This window comes from Telmatherina bonti, assembly GCF_933228915.1.
Source record: "Telmatherina bonti genome assembly, chromosome: 13".
NCBI lineage: Eukaryota > Metazoa > Chordata > Actinopteri > Atheriniformes > Telmatherinidae > Telmatherina > Telmatherina bonti.
The window spans coordinates 34,630,545-34,652,577 of NC_136611.1; the positions used below are offsets into that span (position 1 = coordinate 34,630,545).

The window sequence follows — 22,033 nt, forward strand, 5'->3', positions numbered from 1 at the left end:
TGCTGGAGACATATAGGTCCTGGAGACATAAAGATCCTGCAGACATATAGATCCTGGAGACAGACAGGTCCTGGAGACATATAGATCCTGGAGACATATAGATCCTAGAGACAGACAGGTCCTGGAGACATATAGATGCTGGAGACATATAGGTCCTGGAGACATAAAGATCCTGCAGACATATAGATGCTGGCGACATATAGGTCCTGGAGACATAAGATCCTGCAGACATATAGATCCTGGAGACATACAGGTCCTAGAGAGATGGGATCCTGCAGTCAGTCAGCTTCTCAGCAGCCAGCAAGGTTCAGAGTTTCAGAATTACCGCCATCTAGTGGTAAAGACGGGGACAGAAACTTCCAATCCAAGCCCAGGTTCAGGTGTTTTCCAGTCACGCTGCTTTTAAATTGTTTATTTGTGTCACAGAAACAACAAGCGATGTCATATTTGTTATTATTTACTCATACTATTGAAAACTATGCTTGTGAAATGGCAAACTGGTGTGAAGTATCTCCTGCCGCTCAGACGAGAAGCTGGAAGGTTTTTACCAGTATGGATGGCTGTGCCGTCAGCCACCTCCCTGCAGTCGCTCTGAAGTGCACGACGGGGCTCGCTGCTTGGCGATCATCCCTTAAATCCTCCTGAAACCTGAAGCGTGGGAGCGCGCACCGTGTTTGTTTGAGTTTTTGTGTTTGTGACGATGTAATTAATGTTTTGTTTCTCTCTTCATGTTCACCTTGGCTTGTGTTGTTGTGGAACTAGTTTATTCACCACAACGCGCTCCTGCTTGCTTTGTGGTTTTCTACATAATGAAGAAGAGTGTGGTGGAATTCAGGAGGAGCCCACGTGTTCGTGACCCTCCTCTGAGCTGATCAGAGCTTTTCTCACACATCAGAAACAGCCTGTTTGTGTTTTACTCTGTTTTAGCTGCACTGGGGGGAAGCTGCTGTAACAACTGAGAAAGCTGCACCTTTATGACGATAAATGACCTTGAAGACTTTACAAAACTATTTTCTTATGCTGCTGAAAGCAACACACATGCATCATTTTTCCATCTTTTAAATATCAATAACAACTTATTCAGCTTATTGAGTCTATCAGAAGCTTTTAACAGCTTGACTCTGCCATCACCAGCTTGTTCCTGCTGAGTTCCTACTCCAGATAACAGGATAGGAATGAAGCAGCTCTGGCTGGGTTTCCGCTAAAGACAGAAAATATAAAGCACCACCTACACGTTACCAAGAAGCAGCTAAATTATATGGTGACAGTCGTAAATTGCAGCCTTTGGAGTCTAAAATCCATGTAAAGATTTTAAAAGCTTCAACAGAGAACTGGGGCTGAAGTGGAAGAAGGAAGGTAAAGCGCGGGAAACGACTGACATTTTTTCTCCTATGCAAAGCAGTGAATGGGGGGATGTGCTCGGCAGGTCCCGTCCTGTTGAACAGTCTGTTGCTTAAACCTGTTGATGTATACAGCGCTAATGTTCTCGTGTTTGGGACAGTTTATTTTCCTCTTGCAGGAAAAGTTTGATCAGATGGTTGATGTGCTGCTGTCCTCTTTCATTGTGACGCTGAAGCTCTCGCAACATTTTCTGCTGCGCGCCTGAACCAGATCTGGGGGATTGGATTGAAGTCATAACTCGGTGCAATCAGTTGGTTTCTATTATAGGAAATGTATGAATTGGCTTGAAATTGTGTGTATGTTGAATTGTGTATGTAAATTGCCCTGTGACAACATTGTTGTGAAGTGGTGCTATACAAATAAAGTTGAATTGAACTGAATTGAACTGAATTGTGCTCCTGAAGGAGATCCGTGAAACACCGGTTACCTCTGACCAACCAGTGAGGTGTGAACCAAATGCACAGACAGAATGTTGCTTAAAAAGGTTGGTTTTATTACAAAAGGTTCAAAATAAAGTAGTTTAGACAAATGGGGAAATGTCCTTCAGTGCAGGTGTGCTATCTGGGGTAGAGTCAGTGGAGGAGGTTGAGTCTGTTACTCAGCCCCTGTTTGTGTGGCAAAGCCCCACAGCAGGCCAAACAGCACCCGAGCTGGAGCAAGTCCCATGTCTGACCGCCGTGGACCACCAGTTCAGACCTCTAATGATCCTCCTCCTGGGCTGAGCCTGTGGGTCTCCCTCCAAGCACACCTGGACACAGTTCACCGCGCCACACAACGTTGTGTGTCTGCCTCTTATATACAGCAGTTCTTCTCAAGCAGGTTGAAGGCACCCGGTTCACCACAACCACACACAGTTCCACAACAAGCCACACTAGAATAAAACAAGTGTTACGGCTGTTCCAGGTTATGTCTGTTCCTCCTGGAGACCTGGAGACCTGGAGTCCTGGAGACCTGGAGTCCTGCATCCGCGCATATTCCCAAAAATCACAGACACTGACCTTGTCACTTCTTTGTCAAGGGTTACCACAAAAAAAGCAGGGAAAAACATGAACAAACAAAAGAAATAAAAACAAAGTAAACAGGTCTTTGGTGAGGAAGATGGTTGGGGGGGAAACGGAGACTAAAGTCTGTTGGTATTGGTCGTTCCAGGAGGTCTAGTGAGGCACTGTGACAAAGCGGCCTCGTCACATTATATGCCGACAGACGTCTCTACAGCCAGCCACACACACACACTAAGGGGATGTAAACTTACCGCGTGTTGACCTGTTCCCTGCTAGCTGGGAGAACCCGAAGAAACGTACGGCTGCGCTTAACATGCGGACAGATGCTGCAATGCGTCAGTGACATCACCGTCACGTGACACTCTGAAAACGCTGCATCGCAGCGTATTGTGGGGTTTAATGTTGTTATAAAGGGTTAATCATTGTAATGTCAACAATGTTTAAATGTATTCAGTGTTGAATGTATCTGTTTAAATGTTTATGTACAGAACCAACAGGAATAGAAGAAAAAACATGGTAATTGAGAAGCTTCCTGTTACGGGAGGAGCATTAAGTTTCTATGGGATTCATTCAGAGCAAGAAAGGGTGGAGAGTAGGTTGGATGATCATTGGCAAACTGGCTTTGGAGAAATTTGTGTGGAAAAACCATGTAAATAGTGTAAATATTGTACATCTTGTACATATTTGGACAGGAGCACTGGATATACTGCTGCACTTGGGAATAAAAACTTCACAGAGTACCAACGGCGCCATCACAAGCACTCTTAGTTCGTTTTTCTCTCACACACAGTTGACAGGTGAAAGAAGCCCAGAACAATACCTTGGAAATGGTTCATCCACCTCTATCTAGAATTTGGTGTTTACATGGTTATTTGTCATCTGTTTGAAGTGGAATTAACTTTTATTTGCGATTAAAGAGGATTTGAAGCTTGACCGCGGTCATACTTAAAGGCTCCATATTGTTTTTTCTGACTGAATCAGCGGATGGCCATCGCTCCGGATTATGCTGGAGGGTCTCCTTCCTGTAAAAGAGTTTTAAATCAAACATTCATTTGCAACATTTACATGAGAGTTTTAATTCCTGTTTGACTCCGAATAAAAGTTAATTCCGTTTTAAACTGATGAAAAACCACCATGTAAACACTTAATTCCGAATGTTAATTTCTATTTGGAATCAAACTTAATTCCGATATAAGTGTCTGGTTTATTCGCATTTTAATTCCGAACTATTTAATTCCTCTGTCATGTAAACCATCATTCCGCTCTAAGTTAATTCTGGTCGTTCTGAGCATGCTCGTTACCTTGTCCTGTCCTGATGTTTTGTCCCCCGTGTTCGGTGGTCTATCTTTCTTCTCCTTCTCAGTTGCTGCAGAAACTGACGTAACGTATTTTTGCGACTGTAAGGCGCACTTAAGTCTTTTCTTTTCTTTTCTCCAAAATACACCCGCGCTGTAGATGTTGGGATCTGGAAGCAGCTTGAGCGCTTCTCCCACTCTGACATGCTCCTTTATTAAGTGTTGAGCACATTTTGTTTGCATCCAGAAGTTTAATTTTGACCTTTTTGAGTCTTTTTATTCTAAAAGCTGCTGCAGGCAGATTCCCGGCGTTGCTCCGGCCCGTTCCAGCTCTCTTACCGCTGCGATGCCGCCGTCACATTTAAGGAATATTCAAATGTTCTTCATCTGATATGTTATCTGTGTTCTATAGGCGAGACAACATGGGTCGATGGGATTTATTAATTATTGTTTTTAGTTTTTAGTTAAGTTTTACCCGGGGAACCAACTTTTAGTCCTTAGATGCCAGTTAGGTGCGACTGAACAAAAACGTAACTCCTTTCAAGCTGAAGCTGAATGTTCTAAATATTCCCAGGTGGCGCGAAAACCTCGTCACGTCCGTGTGATATGTGATGTTTTTTGGGTGTGTGGGGAACAGAAGCATGCATTAAATTGCAGGATCAGAGGTTTTATGGTGAGCTAATGAGGTCCATGTGCGTTTGAAGTCTTCTGCTCGTTTCTGTTAAATTCAGACCTCACTTTGGTTCACATGCTCGTACCTGCAGGCTGTCGCTGCGTTACACTGGAGAAAAGCCTTTTACAGCCTGTTTGGTGGCAACTTGGGATTCTTCTACCTTCACAAAAGCCTTGCTAAAAAGCATTTCAACCACATTAATTACCTATAATTATGAGAACGCAGACTAACCTATTCACCAGGTGATTATATGTCTAAAGAAAAACAAAACGGGAACATGCAACAAGAACAACTTGTGCTGTTAGCTGCCTGATGATGAGCTGGTGTCAGTCTCCTCCTACATGTGAGGAGGGACAAGTCAAGTTTGTCTCCATAAATACCAGCCTCCAGACGGAGGAGCAGAGACTCAACCAGACCTGAAACACCCTGAACCAGGTGAGCAGCGGAGATGTCTGCGAATAAAAAACCTTTATCATGAGAACAAAGATGATGCTCCTGATGTGCTGCTAGTTATTTCTAACTGTGTCTTCATTTCATTTCAGCCTCAGAAACTCAACCTAAACATGGCAGGTAAGGGTGCTCTGCATCCCAGCAGCTTTACAGCTCAACAAACCTGGAGCTGCTTCTTTACATTCAGTTCATCATGTTTGCAGATGAAAGCTTCATGAAGGAGTTCCTGGACACCCACAACACCTACAGGGCGATGCACAGCGCCCCCCCACTGGCCTATAGCAGCGAGCTGAATGCAGCGGCGCAGAAATGGGCCGACCACCTGCTGGGGAAGAGGTGCCTGGGACACAGCGCCACTAAGGATGGAGAGAACGTCTTCTTCATGTCTAGTTCCTCATCTGTCAATCCAACAGGTAGACCGTTATCTGCTGTGTGTGTGTGTGTGTGTGTTGATGCTTCTGTTCAGAATGATGTTTACACACATCTGTGTGTTTCAGGAAAAGAAGCTGTGGATTCATGGTACAGTGAGATCAAGGATTACGACTTCAGCCAGCCTGGATTCCAGAGCAACACTGGTAAAACTCCTGTTTTTCAGTCTGGATGAACAGATTCTTTCTTTCATCACCTGCTTCATGATGCCGCTGTGTTTTCCTGCAGGACATTTCACTCAGGTGGTGTGGAAGGACAGTAAAGAACTGGGAGTGGGCTTGGCCTCTGATGGTCAGAAAGTCTTTGTGGTTGGTCAGTACCGCCCCGCCGGAAACTTCACAAATCCCGGCTACTTTGAGAAAAATGTCAGCCCAAAAGGTAAGAGGAGTTTTTAATTTGTAGTTTAACTCTGTGATCATGAAAGATTCAGCAGAGCTGAGCAGGTTCTGCTTCTGGTTCAAGTCTTCATCTACAACATCTAAAAACCATGTTCAGATAAATATTCTTCTTGTGTGGTTTAAACTGGTGCCTGATCAGCGATAAGAGGTGTTTCTGCTCCTGCAGACACTATTTCATCAGATGGATTATCTGACATCGGAAATAATAGCTTCATCTAAACCATCCACCTGTATCTTAGACCCTCTCCCAACGAGCCTCTTTAAGGACATTTTCCCTTTAATTGATACATCACTACTAAATCTTATCAATATGTCTTTAGTGACAGGATATGTACCACAATCATTTAAAACTGCTGTAATCAAGCCTTTACTTAAAAAGCAATCTCTGGATCCAGAGGTGATAGCAAATTATAGACCTATATCTAACCTCCCGTTTATGTCCAAAATTCTGGAGAAAATAGTTTCCGCTCAGCTACATGCCCACCTGAGCAGAAATAATTTATGCGAGGAGTTTCAGTCAGGATTTAGAGCTCATCATAGCACTGAGACAGCATTGGTGAAAGTTACTAATGACCTTCTTATGGCCTCAGACAAAGGACTTATCTTGCTTGATCTTAGTGCTGCATTTGATACAGTCGATCATAACATTCTGTTACAGAGACTAGAACAGGTGATTGGAATTACAGGTACAGTGTTAAGCTGGTTTAAATCATATTTATCTGATAGACTTCAGTTTGTTCATGTAAATGACAAGTCCTCCTCCCAAACTACAGTAAGTCATGGAGTTCCTCAAGGTTCTGTACTTGGACCAGTACTCTTCACGCTATATATGCTCCCTTTAGGCAAAATTATTAGACAGCATGGAATAAACTTTCATTGTTATGCAGATGATACTCAGATATACTTATCCTTTAAACCAGATGAAACAAATCAGCTTGATAGGCTACAAAATTGTCTCATAGACATAAAGACTTGGATGTCTAGAAATTTTCTCCTCTTAAACTCAGATAAGACTGAAGTAATTCTCGTTGGATCTGAAAAACTCAAGAGCTAAATTTTCCGGTTTTGTAATGAACCTGGATGGCATTACTTTAGCTTCCAGTGCTACAGTGAGAAACCTTGGAGTAATATTTGACCCTGACCTGTCCTTTGGCCCACATATTAAGCAGGTTACTAAAACAGCCTTCTTTCATTTACGTAACATAGCCAAAATTAGGGACATTCTGTCTCGGAGTGATGCAGAAAAACTGATTCACGCTTTTGTTACTTCGAGACTAGATTACTGTAACTCTCTATTACTGGGCTGTCCTAAATATGCCCTGAAAAGCCTTCAGCTGATCCAGAATTCTGCAGCCAGAGTCCTGACCAGAACAAGCATGAGAGATCATATTTCTCCAGTTTTAGCCTCTCTTCATTGGCTGCCTGTTGAATCTAGAATAGAATTTAAAATCCTTCTCCTTACATATAAAGCCCTCCACAACCAGGCACCACTATATATCAAAGACCTCATAGTTCCTTATATACCAAGCAGAGTACTTCGTTCGCAGACTGCAGGCTTACTTGTGGTTCCTAGAGTCTCAAAGAGCCGAGCAGGAGGCAGAGCCTTTGGTTATCAGGCCCCTCTCTTATGGAATAAGCTCCCAGTTAGTGTTAGGGAAGCAGACACCCTCCCCACCTTTAAGACTAGGCTGAAGACTTATCTTTTTGATAAGTCCTAAGCTAGGGATGGTTAGCATCCCTTAGTTATGCTGCTATAGGTTTAGACTGCTGAGGGACATTTCCTGATACACTGAGCTTCTTTCTTTTTCTCTCTATCTCTTTCTTTTACCCCCCCCCCCCATAACAGTGTTGCATCATTAACATGTATGTCTCCTGTCTCAGCAGGTCTCCCTGGCCGGGAGTAGCAGTTCCTGTTGTCTGTTGTCTTTCTGTCCTCTTCCCCCCACACAGCAGAGGCAGATGGCTGCCTGTCCTGAGCCGGGTTCTGCCGGAGGTTTCCTTCCTGTTAAAAGGGAGTTTTTTCCTTCCCACTGTTGCCAGTGTGCTTGCTCAGGATGGGAGATTGAGTTGGACTCAACTCAATCTGTTGGTTTCCTTATATAGGCTGTTATGAATTGGCCTTCATTATGTTTTCCCCTCTGTCTGTAAAGCATCTTGAGATGGCATTGCCGTGATTTGACGCTATATAAATAAAGTTGAATTGAACTGAATTGAATTGAATAACGTTATCTTCACCTGAAATGAGGCTCCAACCACGTTTGCTACCTTAAGAACTGGATTAAACCTGCTTTGGTGATAATTTTACTGCTATTTTTCTGCAGCTTTATGAAACATGCAGGACTGGAGTTCGTTTATAAAGAGAATAAAGACTCATTGCTCTATATTTGCCTCATTTATCAGGGAGGAGGAAATTAGTTGACACTTTTCCAGTATTCTTGTGTTAAATAGCCAGACGGTGATGTTTGGGGGGAACCTGTCCAGCAGGTTGATTCATTCCCGCTGGCTGAGACTGTTTCAGGTGCCACCATGTTTCTGCTAATGTTTAACAAGCCCTGGAACTCCCTGAGAATGACATGCTCCTGTCTGGTGCAGCTTTAAAGATGTTCACACGTGTCCTGCTGCCTGCCTCACGCCTGCATACCTTGCATGTTAATGTCGCTTTCCAGAGTAAACGCTGTGCATTTTACAGCCAGCCGAGGGGTGGCTGCAGCAGACAGCAGCTCCGGCGGAGGGAAGGCGGTTAGCCCGGAGAGGAAGAAGAGAACCTGCACCCTGCTGTAGACGACAACAACCCTCCTTTATCACCACTTAACATTTAATTCACAAGCATGTACGGAACAAGTAAACAGTCTTTGTTACACACCTAACGTTTCAGATCTTTTTAATGTCCGATGGTTTTTCATTTATAAATAAAATCAGTGAATTAATAAAGATGTATTCTTATCATCTGTCTGCGTCTGGCTGTTCTGCATGACTGACGACGTCTAACGTTTGCTTTTTAAATTTTCCAGAAAAAAAGGAAAATTCTCTTTTTTCTCCAGAAAAAAGGAGAAACGCTGACCTTTAAGTCTTCCACGTCTCCCTGCATGGAGGCTGTCTTCTTCAAATCCGTTCAGAAAGCAACAAAGACGCTAAATTTAACACTTTAATATGAATGAAATTTGCCATTTCTTACATAGTTTTTCATCATGGCTGCTGTAATGAATGAACATCAGCTGATCTCTTCTGTACACTGATGTGTTTATATATATATATATATATATATATATATATATATATATATATATATATATGTATATATATATATATATGTATATATATATATATATATATATATATATATATATATATATATATATATATATATATATATATATATGCGACGACTTCAGTCCAACAGATTTACAACAAATAAAAACCCGGATGAGAGAATTTTCTAAAAATTAATTAATATTATTAGGGAACGGTTTGTGGTTACCAGTAAGTACTGGTTAAGTATCTATTAGTCTCTAATTGGTTCCTCCTTTCCCCTGAAACCAGTAGTTCACTAATAAGCCTGGTCTTTGTGATCACCAGAGAGTACTGATTAAGTTCCCATTGGTTCCTGATTCCCCACTAAGGTGTTCCCTGTGTCCAGCACTGTTACTGGTTTCAGAAACTAAACCAAACATGGCATGGTATTGTTACTGGTTTCACTATCTGCTGGACATTTTCCTTCGAGGATTTTTCCATTTTCCCATCATATGTGAGCAACAAAACCGCAGAGCCATTTTCCCTGACGTATCGACCGAGCAGTGTTCACTGAATCCACGTCTTGGAACCGTGGAGGATAATGGCTCCATCGTCCTGCTCAAGAGTTTGAGATGACGTTCACCACCTGACGTGGCGCAGCATCATCCAGGGACTGATGTTAAACTAGGTGATGCAGAATCAAGATTCCCCTTCTGCATCAGAAGCATCAGGAGAATCAGGAGTGGTGGGGATGGACGGGTTAGTCATGAGTGTGTGGTTTTCTGCTGTAGTAGCCCAGAAACATGAGCACAGAAGCACAGACACCAGTTTGTCTCTCACCACTATTTGTCCTTTAGATAAAGTCACATATTGAGCACTGATCCCTGTTGTAATGGTTAATGTGATATCCAGATGTGGGGATTTGTGCATTACTATTCTGCAGTTTGATTGGCTGAGAGGACAGTTTCAGAAAGCTGGACCACGATAACGTTTGCTGTGATTTTATTGGTGTAGATGTACAATGTAGATGAAAAGAATTCATGATGGTGTCACTGAATCATTTTAAAAAGCAACTCCAGGGGGAAACCTCACACTGAAGAAGAGTGTAAAAGAGTCACCATTCATCCATCCATCCATTCACCTACCCATCCATCCATCTATTCATCCATCTATCCATCCACCTACCCATCCATCCATCCATCCATCCACCTACCCATCCATCATCCATACATCCATCCATCCACCTACCCATCCATCCATCCATCCATCCGTCTGTCCATCCATCCATCCATCCATCCACCTACCCATCCATCCATTCATCCATCCATCAGTCCATCCATCCACCTATCATCCATCCATCCACCTACCCATCCATCCATCCATCCATCCACCTACCCATCCATCATCCATACATCCATCCATCCACCTACCCATCCATCCATCCACCTATCATCCATCCATCTATCCATCCACCTACCCATCCATCCATCCATCCATCCATCCACCTACCCATCCATCATCCATACATCCATCCATCCACCTACCCATCCATCCATCCATCCGTCTGTCCATCCATCCATCCATCCATCCACCTACCCATCCATCCATTCATCCATCCATCAGTCCATCCATCCACCTATCATCCATCCATCCATCCACCTACCCATCCATCCATCTATTCATCCATCTATCCATCCACCTACCCATCCATCCATCCACCTACCCATCCATCATCCATACATCCATCCATCCACCTACCCATCCATCCATCCATCCATCCGTCTGTCCATCCATCCATCCATCCATCCATCCATCCATCCACCTACCCATCCATCAGTCCATCCATCCACCTATCATCCATCCATCCATCCATCCACCTACCCATCCATCCATCTATCCATCCATCCATCCATCCATCTATCCATCCACCTACCCATCCATCCATCCATCCATCCGTCTGTCCATCCATCCATCCATCCATCCATCCATCCATCCATCCATCCACCTACCCATCCATCCATTCATCCATCCATCCATTCATCCATCCATCAATCCATCCATCCACCTATCATCCATCATCCATCCATCCACCTACCCATCCATCCCTTCATCCATCCATCCATCCACCTACCCATCCATCTATTCATCCATCTATCCATCCACCTACCCATCCATCCATCCATCCATCCATCCACCTACCCATCCATCCATCCATCCACCTACCCACCCATCCATCCATCCATCCATCCACCTACCCACCCATCCATCCATCCATCTATCCATCCATCAACCTATCCATCCATCCATCCGTACACCCATCCATCCACCTATCCATCCATCCATCCATCCACCTATCCATCCATCCATCAACCTATCCATCCATCCATCCGTACATCCATCCATCCGCCTATCCATCCATCCATACATACATCCATCCATCCATCCACCTATCCATCCATCCATTCATCTATCCACCTATCCATCCATCCATCGATCCACCCATCCATCTATCCACCTATCCATCCATCCATCGATCCACCCATCCATCTATCCATCCATCCATCCGTACAGAGACCCCCTCCCCCAATTAATAAAGGATATTATATTATTTGTTATTTAATTCAACATATTTTTAAATGCAAAAGTTGTTTTGGGTGATCAGACCACACATGAAAGGGCAAGGGCAATCTAAAACCAGACTTCTCTTACCTTCTTTGATGCAAAACTAAATCTGTTGCGCAATTGTATGATTGATGCTGATGATGGCAAGTCCTGAGAGGCACTCTTGTGACATACTGGACATACACTACTCACAAAAAGTTAGGGATATTTGGCTTTCAGGTGAAATTTATGGAAAATGCAATATGTTCATGCTACAGTGATACAATATCATAAAAGTAAGACATTTAAGTAGAAGGATGCACTACTGATTTCCTCATCTCAAAAAATTCATTCAACGCAAAAGGTAACAACAATGGTAGTTACACCACAACAAAAAAATTGAACGTCTCAATATCTCGTCATGTGCCCTTGAGCATCAATTACAGCTTGACAACGACGTCTCATGCTGTTCACAAGGCAACTTATTGCCTGCTGAGGCATGGCATCCCACTCTTCTTGAAGGGCAGCCCTCATGTCATTGAGGTTCCTGGGTGCAGGGTTTCGAGCCTCTACACGACGGCTCAGCTGATCCCACAGGTTTTCAATGGGATTCAGGTCTGGAGAGAGTGCAGGCCATTCCATTTGAGGTACACCAGACTCCAACAGCCGTTCCCTGATGATGCGGCCTCGATGAGCAGGAGCATTGTCGTCCATGAAGATGAAATTAGGCCTGTGCTGTTCATGTAGGGGCACAATCACTGGATTAATGATGTTATTCAGGTATTATGGGCTTGTCACTGTACCATTCACAAAGTGTAGGGCAGTTCTGTACCAAGTGGACACCCCTGCCCACACTGTAACACCGCCACCACCAAAAGCTGGCCTGGTGACAACAGTGGCTGATGCATAGCGCTCTCCCTGACGTCTCCAACATCGTTGCCGGCCATCATTTCTGCTCAGTGCTAATCGACTTTCATCAGAGAACAGCACTGAGGCCCACTGGTTCCTCGTCCAGCGTAAATGCTCCCTGGCCCATGCAAGACGATGATGCCTGTTCCTGGTGGTGTGGTCCGGTACCCGTGCAGGTCGTCTAGCACGCAGACCACGCTGATGGAAACGGTTTCGAATGGTCTGATGTGACACTTGGGTGCCTCTCACCTCTCTTAAACGTGCCTGGAGTTGAGTGGCATTCATCATCCGGTTTCTCAGGGCAGTGTTCACAATGTAGCGGTCATCAGCACGGGATGTGGCCAAAGGACGTCCACTTCTAGGCCTTTCTGTGACTCTTCCAGTCTCTGGATATCTCTGTTGCAACCTGCTGATGACACTCTGTGACACTCCAAGCTCAGTGGCCACTTCTGTCTGAGAACGTCCTGTTTGAAGCATCGCAATGGCAAGGGACTGTTGTTCCATTGTTAGGTGTCGTCTTGGTCTCATGATGTCAAAATGTGAACAGCATGATGAGGACAACTGTTTAAACACCAGCTCTAATTGAACCAGGACATTTATTGGTCAATTCAAGGATCACACACCTGCCGTGATTTTTGCCGTTAAGCTCCTTGTTAGAGAACAGCAACTTGTGCAAAATTTATTGAAACATTTAACAGTTGGACATGTGCATTTAAAAGCTTAGAGAAGATCACATTAAGTTCACCTGTACATGTTTGAATGCATTTTAGGCTTGTTGTGAAACTTCACCCAAAAGCTGAATATCCCTAACTTTTTGTGAGTAGTGTATTTGGCCAGTGGGAGCCCATGAAACTTCAAGTGCCCATGAATTTACAATTAAGATACAATATGTAAGTTAGATCCCATTGAACATGCATCAGTTACCTAATTAAAATAAACCTTAATAATGCACAATTTATCATTTGTTGACATCCTATCAACTCAGCATAATACAAATTATTAAAAAAGAATCACATGAAGCTATAAAGTCATGTCAATGTATATTGACATCACATGTATGTTATTTGAGGTATTTAAGTCATAGACCGACGTATAGCATTAAAAGTTCCACAGTCAGGATGAACGATTGTTACTAAATTCCCAGACTAACATGTGAATTTGCCTTGCGTTTTGTGTTGCAAACACAAACCAGCCTATTGGAAACTGACTGGAAACTGACTTTAATGCTGCAAATTTTAACAGTTGCTGCAGCAAAGCACAAAACCAAATACTTCTGTGGTGAAGTAGCAATATTGGCAAGATGATAATAAATAGTGTACAGGCTGCTGTTTCATTACATGTATAGTAACGTCACTCACAGAGACCTGCATACCTTCACCTTTGTAGCGTTTCTCCTCCATTTTTTTCCTTCATTTTCATCTTCATTTTCAGCCGCTTAGCCAGGGTTGGGTCACGGGGCAGCAGCCTAAGCAGGGAAGCCCACACTTCCCTCTCCCCAGCCACATTTGCCAACTCTGCGGGGGGGATCCCGAGGTGTTCCCAGGCCAGCTGAGAGATATAATCCCTCCAGCGTGTCCTGGGTCTTCCCCGGGGTCTCCTCCCAGAGGGACGTGCCTGGAACACCTCACCAGGGAGGTCCAGGAGGCATCCTGACCAGATGCCGCCTGTATACGAGATCTGGTTCTTTCGGTCACGACCCACAGCTCATGACAATAGGTGAGGGTAGGAACGTAGATTGACTGGTAAATCGAGAGCTTCGCCTTCTGGCTCAGCTCCTTCTTCACCACGACAGACCGGCGCAGAGTCCACATTACTGCAGACGCCGCACCAATCCGTCTGTTGATCTCGCGCTCCATCCTTCCCTCACTCGTGAACAAGACCCTGAGATATTTAAACTCCTCCACTTGAGGAAGGACCTCACTCCCGACCGGGAGAGGGCAATCCACCCTGTTCTGGCTGAGGACCATGGTCTTAGATTTGGAGGTGCTGATTCTCACACAGAGCTCGGTTCGCATTGCCAGTATTAAGTTGGATTCGTTTCCGGTGAGGATTGAACTCTGCCAAGGCTGCCCTTTATCACCGATTCTGTTCATAACTTATATGGACAGAATTTCTAGGCGCAGCTGAGGTTTTGAGGGGATCAGACTTGGTGGCCTCAGGATTGGGTCTCTGCTTTTTGCAGATGACGTGGTCCTGTTGGCTTCATCTGGTCGTGATCTCCAGCTCTCACTTGAGGGATTCGCGGCCGAGTGTGAAGCGGCCGGGATGAGAATCGGCACCTCCAAATCTGAAACCATGGTCCTCAGCCGGAATAGGGTGGATTGTCCTCTCTGGGTCGAGAGTGAGGACCTGCCTCAAGTGGAGGAGTTTAAATATCTCGGGGTCTTGTTCATGAGTGTGGGAAGGATGGAGCGTGAGATCGACAGACGGATCGGTGCGGCACCAGCAGTAATGCGGACTCTGCGCCGGTCTGTTGTGGTCGTTTATACGACAGTTGTATAAACGACAAAATACTGCTGCTGTAACGAGTGAATTTCTCCACTGTGAGATTAAATAAACTCTAAAATCTTAAATCTTGATCCAAGTTCATGCACGTCCCTTTTTAAGAGAACACTGTATCAGATTATTTAACTACAACTGTTTTTCACAAGTTTCTCATGACTTTCTCTTATTGGTTCCCAGTTATTCGTGTGAATGTGCTGCCCAATGCCGACTGAAACAAAACCATGAAATTATAACTTTTCACTCAGTATCATCTTCAAATGTTGCTTGTTAAACCAAAAGTTAAATAGCTGTCACCAACCTTTTAAAAGTCTGGAGGTCAGATCTTAAGATAGCATGACTGCATGAAACATTGTTTTATATGCAGCTGGAAATCAACTATTAACTGAAACAGAAACACTTGTATTAGAAGTACATTTGCTTACAGATAATGTGGTAAACAGAACAGTTTTGCAGAGTTTTCCAGAACAACTTCTCAGGAATGGTGGTGTGTAACTGTGTGGAGTAAGTTGTGATGAATATCTGATTTATTAGGTGACTTGTGGAGGTTTTCCAAGCATTTAAATCCCATCCAGTCACAGTTTGCTGTGTTTATTCAGAGACTCTACATGGTAAATCCACATTGAGTAAACCATAACAACACCATAATTCATCACAGTTTCTTCATAAAAATTAATATAAAAACAGATCTCAGTCACTGCTCTGCTGCTAAGAGACCTATTTGGGCCAAGAAATTAAGAAGTAACTCCCTTCAAACTTTTAACCAATAATATTACTTAAACTGATGGTAATGTCCAATCAGGAGCCGCAAAGATCAACAGTTGAGCTGAAAGGTCTTCCTTTTGTCTGTGGCTGGGACAAAATTAAGAAGATGTTTCTGATGTGTACTGCGGCTAAAACATGCTTGGATGATGTCTCATGTGCATACTTCATCCATGATGCCTGGCTGGACAACTGGCTGGACAACTGGCTGGACAACTGACTGGACAACTGGCTGGACAACTGGCTGGACAACTGCTAGGCAACTGATTGGACAACTGGCTGGACAACTGGCTGGACAACTGCTAGACAAATGGCTGGACAGCTGGCTGGACAACTGCTAGGCAACTGATTGGACAACTGGCTGAACAACTGGCCTGACAACTGGCCGGACAACTGGCTGGACAACTGCATAAATAACTGGTTGGAGTACTGCTGGACACCCTGCTGGACAACTGCTAGACAGCTGGCTGGACAACTGGCCGGTCAACTGCTAGACAACTGGCCGGACAGCTGGCCGGACAACTGGCTGGACAACTGGATATATAACTGGTTGGAGTACTGCTGGACACCCTGCTGGACAACTGGCCGGTCAACTGCTAGACAACTGGCTGGACAACTGGCCGGACAACTGCTAGACAACTGGCCGGACAACTGGCTGGACAACTGGATAAATAACTGGTTGGAGTACTGCTGGACACCCTGCTAGACAACTGGCTAGACGACTGGCCGGACAACTGGCCGGACAACTGGCTGGACAACTGGATAAATAACTGGTTGGAGTACTGCTGGACACCCTGCTAGACAACTGGCTAGACGACTGGCCGGACAACTGGCCGGACAACTGGCTGGACAACTGGATAAATAACTGGTTGGAGTACTGCTGGACACCCTGCTAGACAACTGGCTAGACGACTGGCCGGACAACTGGCCGGACAACTGACTGGACAACTGCTAGACAACTGACTAGACAACTGGCTAAATAACTGGTTGGAGTACTGGCTGGACAGCCTTCTGGACAGCCTGCTGGACAACTGACTGGACAACTGGCTAAATAACTGGCTGGACAACATTGTTTTATCCAGGTGAAAAATCTCCCACATCTGATTTTTTCAGCGACTCCCTCAGAGTTTCTCAGGAAACTTGTGGCATTTTGTTGAAGCTATGTGGAAGGGTATGTGTGTTGTGTTTCCATGGCGATACTTCCATGGAAAGCTATCTTCTGATTTTCTGTGGAATTTGTTGTGATATTGTCATTGTCTGGATGCTTTTGTTTGCCAACAGATGCAAGAGGGTATAAACATGTTTTTTACAGAGTTTATCTGTACGAGGGTTCAAAGACCAGACAAGTTTCAGGTTAAGGAATCCTTCTAAACCAGGAGCTTTCACATTTAATGCTTTTCTTTCATGCAACAACCCTGTATGGCATGAATAAAAATAATAATAATACACTCATACACACAAATATTCACGTTCACGTCAGGATAGTATCCTTATGTGCTGCCACCTGTGTTTTAGCCAAGCAGCAACCTCTGGCGGTTAAAAGTGAAGCCTATGCAGAAGTGCATAAAACAGCAGTTCCCCCTTCATCCACTAGGGACTGCAAAACAGAGCAAATCCCCATAGACTCCCATGTTAAAAAGACCAACTTCACAGCAGAAACATGTTTATAGCCTAGTTCAAAAATCCATTTTAGGTTTAATAGGTCAGGGGGAGTAAATTTTTTTCTAACTCACCCGTTTAAAAGTAATTTAATCTCGAAGTTCGGCATATTTAGGGGCGTGTCCTTTTGATTGACAGGTACCAATCTCTAGCTTCAAGTCAGAAGAACGTAGAACAACGTTTTAAGACAGTTAGCAACGTGACTTAGCTTTAGCCCGGTTACCTTGTTACCGGTTAGCTTGTTAGCTCCTGTTAGCTCCGAGTTAGCTCGGTTAGCTTTTATCTACAGAAAGCTCGGAGTTCGCTCGATGTCAATCATCCACCATGACGCTCACAGCCCCCCCTCTTAGCTCCACCTCTTTGCCCATATTTTGCTACCTTAAGAACTGGATTAAACCTGCTCATTGCTCTATATTTGCCTCATTTATCAGGGAGGAGGAAATTAGTTGACACTTTTCCAGTATTCTTGTGTTAAATAGCCAGACGGTGATGTTTGGGGGGAACCTGTCCAGCAGGTTGATTCATTCCCGCTGGCTGAGACTGTTTCAGGTGCCACCATGTTTCTGCTAATGTTTAACAAGCCCTGGAACTCCCTGAGAATGACATGCTCCTGTCTGGTGCAGCTTTAAAGATGTTCACACGTGTCCTGCTGCCTGCCTCACGCCTGCATACCTTGCATGTTAATGTCGCTTTCCAGAGTAAACGCTGTGCATTTTACAGCCAGCCGAGGGGTGGCTGCAGCAGACAGCAGCTCCGGCGGAGGGAAGGCGGTTTGCCCGGAGAGGAAGAAGAGAACCTGCACCCTGCTGTAGACGACAACAACCCTCCTTTATCACCACTTAACATTTAATTCACAAGCATGTACGGAACAAGTAAACAGTCTTTGTTACACACCTAACGTTTCAGATCTTTTTAATGTCCGATGGTTTTTCATTTATAAATAAAATCAGTGAATTAATAAAGATGTATTCTTATCATCTGTCTGCGTCTGGCTGTTCTGCATGACTGACGACGTCTAACGTTTGCTTTTTAAATTTTCCAGAAAAAAAGGAAAATTCTCTTTTTTCTCCAGAAAAAAGGAGAAACGCTGACCTTTAAGTCTTCCACGTCTCCCTGCATGGAGGCTGTCTTCTTCAAATCCGTTCAGAAAGCAACAAAGACGCTAAATTTAACACTTTAATATGAATGAAATTTGCCATTTCTTACATAGTTTTTCATCATGGCTGCTGTAATGAATGAACATCAGCTGATCTCTTCTGTACACTGATGTGTTTATATATATATATATATATATATATGTATATATATATATATATGTATATATATATATATATATATATATATATATATATATATATATATATGTATATATATATATATATATATATATATATATATATATATATATGCGACGACTTCAGTCCAACAGATTTACAACAAATAAAAACCCGGATGAGAGAATTTTCTAAAAATTAATTAATATTATTAGGGAACGGTTTGTGGTTACCAGTAAGTACTGGTTAAGTATCTATTAGTCTCTAATTGGTTCCTCCTTTCCCCTGAAACCAGTAGTTCACTAATAAGCCTGGTCTTTGTGATCACCAGAGAGTACTGATTAAGTTCCCATTGGTTCCTGATTCCCCACTAAGGTGTTCCCTGTGTCCAGCACTGTTACTGGTTTCAGAAACTAAACCAAACATGGCATGGTATTGTTACTGGTTTCACTATCTGCTGGACATTTTCCTTCGAGGATTTTTCCATTTTCCCATCATATGTGAGCAACAAAACCGCAGAGCCATTTTCCCTGACGTATCGACCGAGCAGTGTTCACTGAATCCACGTCTTGGAACCGTGGAGGATAATGGCTCCATCGTCCTGCTCAAGAGTTTGAGATGACGTTCACCACCTGACGTGGCGCAGCATCATCCAGGGACTGATGTTAAACTAGGTGATGCAGAATCAAGATTCCCCTTCTGCATCAGAAGCATCAGGAGAATCAGGAGTGGTGGGGATGGACGGGTTAGTCATGAGTGTGTGGTTTTCTGCTGTAGTAGCCCAGAAACATGAGCACAGAAGCACAGACACCAGTTTGTCTCTCACCACTATTTGTCCTTTAGATAAAGTCACATATTGAGCACTGATCCCTGTTGTAATGGTTAATGTGATATCCAGATGTGGGGATTTGTGCATTACTATTCTGCAGTTTGATTGGCTGAGAGGACAGTTTCAGAAAGCTGGACCACGATAACGTTTGCTGTGATTTTATTGGTGTAGATGTACAATGTAGATGAAAAGAATTCATGATGGTGTCACTGAATCATTTTAAAAAGCAACTCCAGGGGGAAACCTCACACTGAAGAAGAGTGTAAAAGAGTCACCATTCATCCATCCATCCATTCACCTACCCATCCATCCATCTATTCATCCATCTATCCATCCACCTACCCATCCATCCATCCATCCATCCACCTACCCATCCATCATCCATACATCCATCCATCCACCTACCCATCCATCCATCCGTCTGTCCATCCATCCATCCATCCATCCATCCATCCACCTACCCATCCATCATCCATACATCCATCCATCCACCTACCCATCCATCCATCCGTCTGTCCATCCATCCATCCATCCATCCACCTACCCATCCATCCATTCATCCATCCATCAGTCCATCCATCCACCTATCATCCATCCATCCATCCATCCACCTACCCATCCATCCATCCATCCATCCACCTACCCATCCATCATCCATACATCCATCCATCCACCTACCCATCCATCCATCCACCTATCATCCATCCATCTATCCATCCACCTACCCATCCATCCATCCACCTACCCATCCATCATCCATACATCCATCCATCCACCTACCCATCCATCCATCCATCCGTCTGTCCATCCATCCATCCATCCATCCATCCATCCACCTACCCATCCATTCATCCATCCATCAGTCCACCTACCCATCCATCCATCCATCCATCCACCTACCCATCCATCATCCATACATCCATCCATCCACCTACCCATCCATCCATCCATCCATCCGTCTGTCCATCCATCCATCCATCCATCCACCTACCCATCCATCCATTCATCCATCCATCAGTCCATCCATCCACCTATCATCCATCCATCCATCCATCCACCTACCCATCCATCCATCCATCCATCCATCCACCTACCCATCCATCATCCATACATCCATCCATCCACCTACCCATCCATCCATCCACCTATCATCCATCCATCTATCCATCCACCTACCCATCCATCCATCCATCCATCCATCCACCTACCCATCCATCATCCATACATCCATCCATCCACCTACCCATCCATCCATCCATCCGTCTGTCCATCCATCCATCCATCCATCCATCCATCCACCTACCCATCCATCCATTCATCCATCCATCAGTCCATCCATCCACCTATCATCCATCCATCCATCCACCTACCCATCCATCCATCTATCCATCCACCTACCCATCCATCCATCCATCCATCCACCTACCCATCCATCATCCATACATCCATCCATCCACCTACCCATCCATCCATCCATCCATCCGTCTGTCCATCCATCCATCCATCCATCCATCCATCCATCCACCTACCCATCCATCAGTCCATCCATCCACCTGTCATCCATCCACCCATCCATCCACCTACCCATCCATCCATCTATCCATCCATCCACCTACCCATCTATCCATCCACCTACCCATCCATCCATCCATCCATCCGTCTGTCCATCCATCCATCCATCCATCCATCCATCCATCCATCCATCCACCTACCCATCCATCCATTCATCCATCCATCCTACCCATCCATCCATTCATCCATCCATCAATCCATCCATCCACCTATCATCCATCATCCATCCATCCACCTACCCATCCATCCCTTCATCCATCCATCCATCCACCTACCCATCCATCTATTCATCCATCTATCCATCCACCTACCCATCCATCCATCCATCCATCCATCCATCCACCTACCCATCCATCCATCCATCCACCTACCCACCCATCCATCCATCCATCCATCCATCCACCTGCCCATCCATCCATCCATCCATCCACCTACCCACCCATCCATCCATCCATCTATCCATCCATCAACCTATCCATCCATCCATCCGTACACCCATCCATCCACCTATCCATCCATCCATCCATCCACCTATCCATCCATCCATCAACCTATCCATCCATCCATCCGTACATCCATCCATCCGCCTATCCATCCATCCATACATACATCCATCCATCCATCCACCTATCCATCCATCCATTCATCTATCCACCTATCCATCCATCCATCGATCCACCCATCCATCTATCCACCTATCCATCCATCCATCGATCCACCCATCCATCTATCCATCCATCCATCCGTACAGAGACCCCCTCCCCCAATTAATAAAGGATATTATATTATTTGTTATTTAATTCAACATATTTTTAAATGCAAAAGTTGTTTTGGGTGATCAGACCACACATGAAAGGGCAAGGGCAATCTAAAACCAGACTTCTCTTACCTTCTTTGATGCAAAACTAAATCTGTTGCGCAATTGTATGATTGATGCTGATGATGGCAAGTCCTGAGAGGCACTCTTGTGACATACTGGACATACACTACTCACAAAAAGTTAGGGATATTTGGCTTTCAGGTGAAATTTATGGAAAATGCAATATG

General features: G+C 44.3%; 1 protein-coding gene across 1 annotated transcript in view; it reads left to right on the forward strand.

The window, feature by feature from the left end:
* Window positions 1-4,933: 4,933 nt before the first annotated feature.
* The window catches only part of LOC306764561 (Golgi-associated plant pathogenesis-related protein 1), a gene marked incomplete at both ends in the record, with an annotated part of 30,779 nt that continues 13,679 nt past the window's right edge, over window positions 4,934-22,033 (forward strand). The window contains 4 exons of the mRNA XM_079251735.1: window positions 4,934-4,940; window positions 5,024-5,233; window positions 5,318-5,395; window positions 5,478-5,627. Coding sequence (XP_079107861.1) covers window positions 4,934-4,940; window positions 5,024-5,233; window positions 5,318-5,395; window positions 5,478-5,627 — 445 coding nt within the window. The remainder of the gene's footprint in view (window positions 4,941-5,023; window positions 5,234-5,317; window positions 5,396-5,477; window positions 5,628-22,033) is intronic.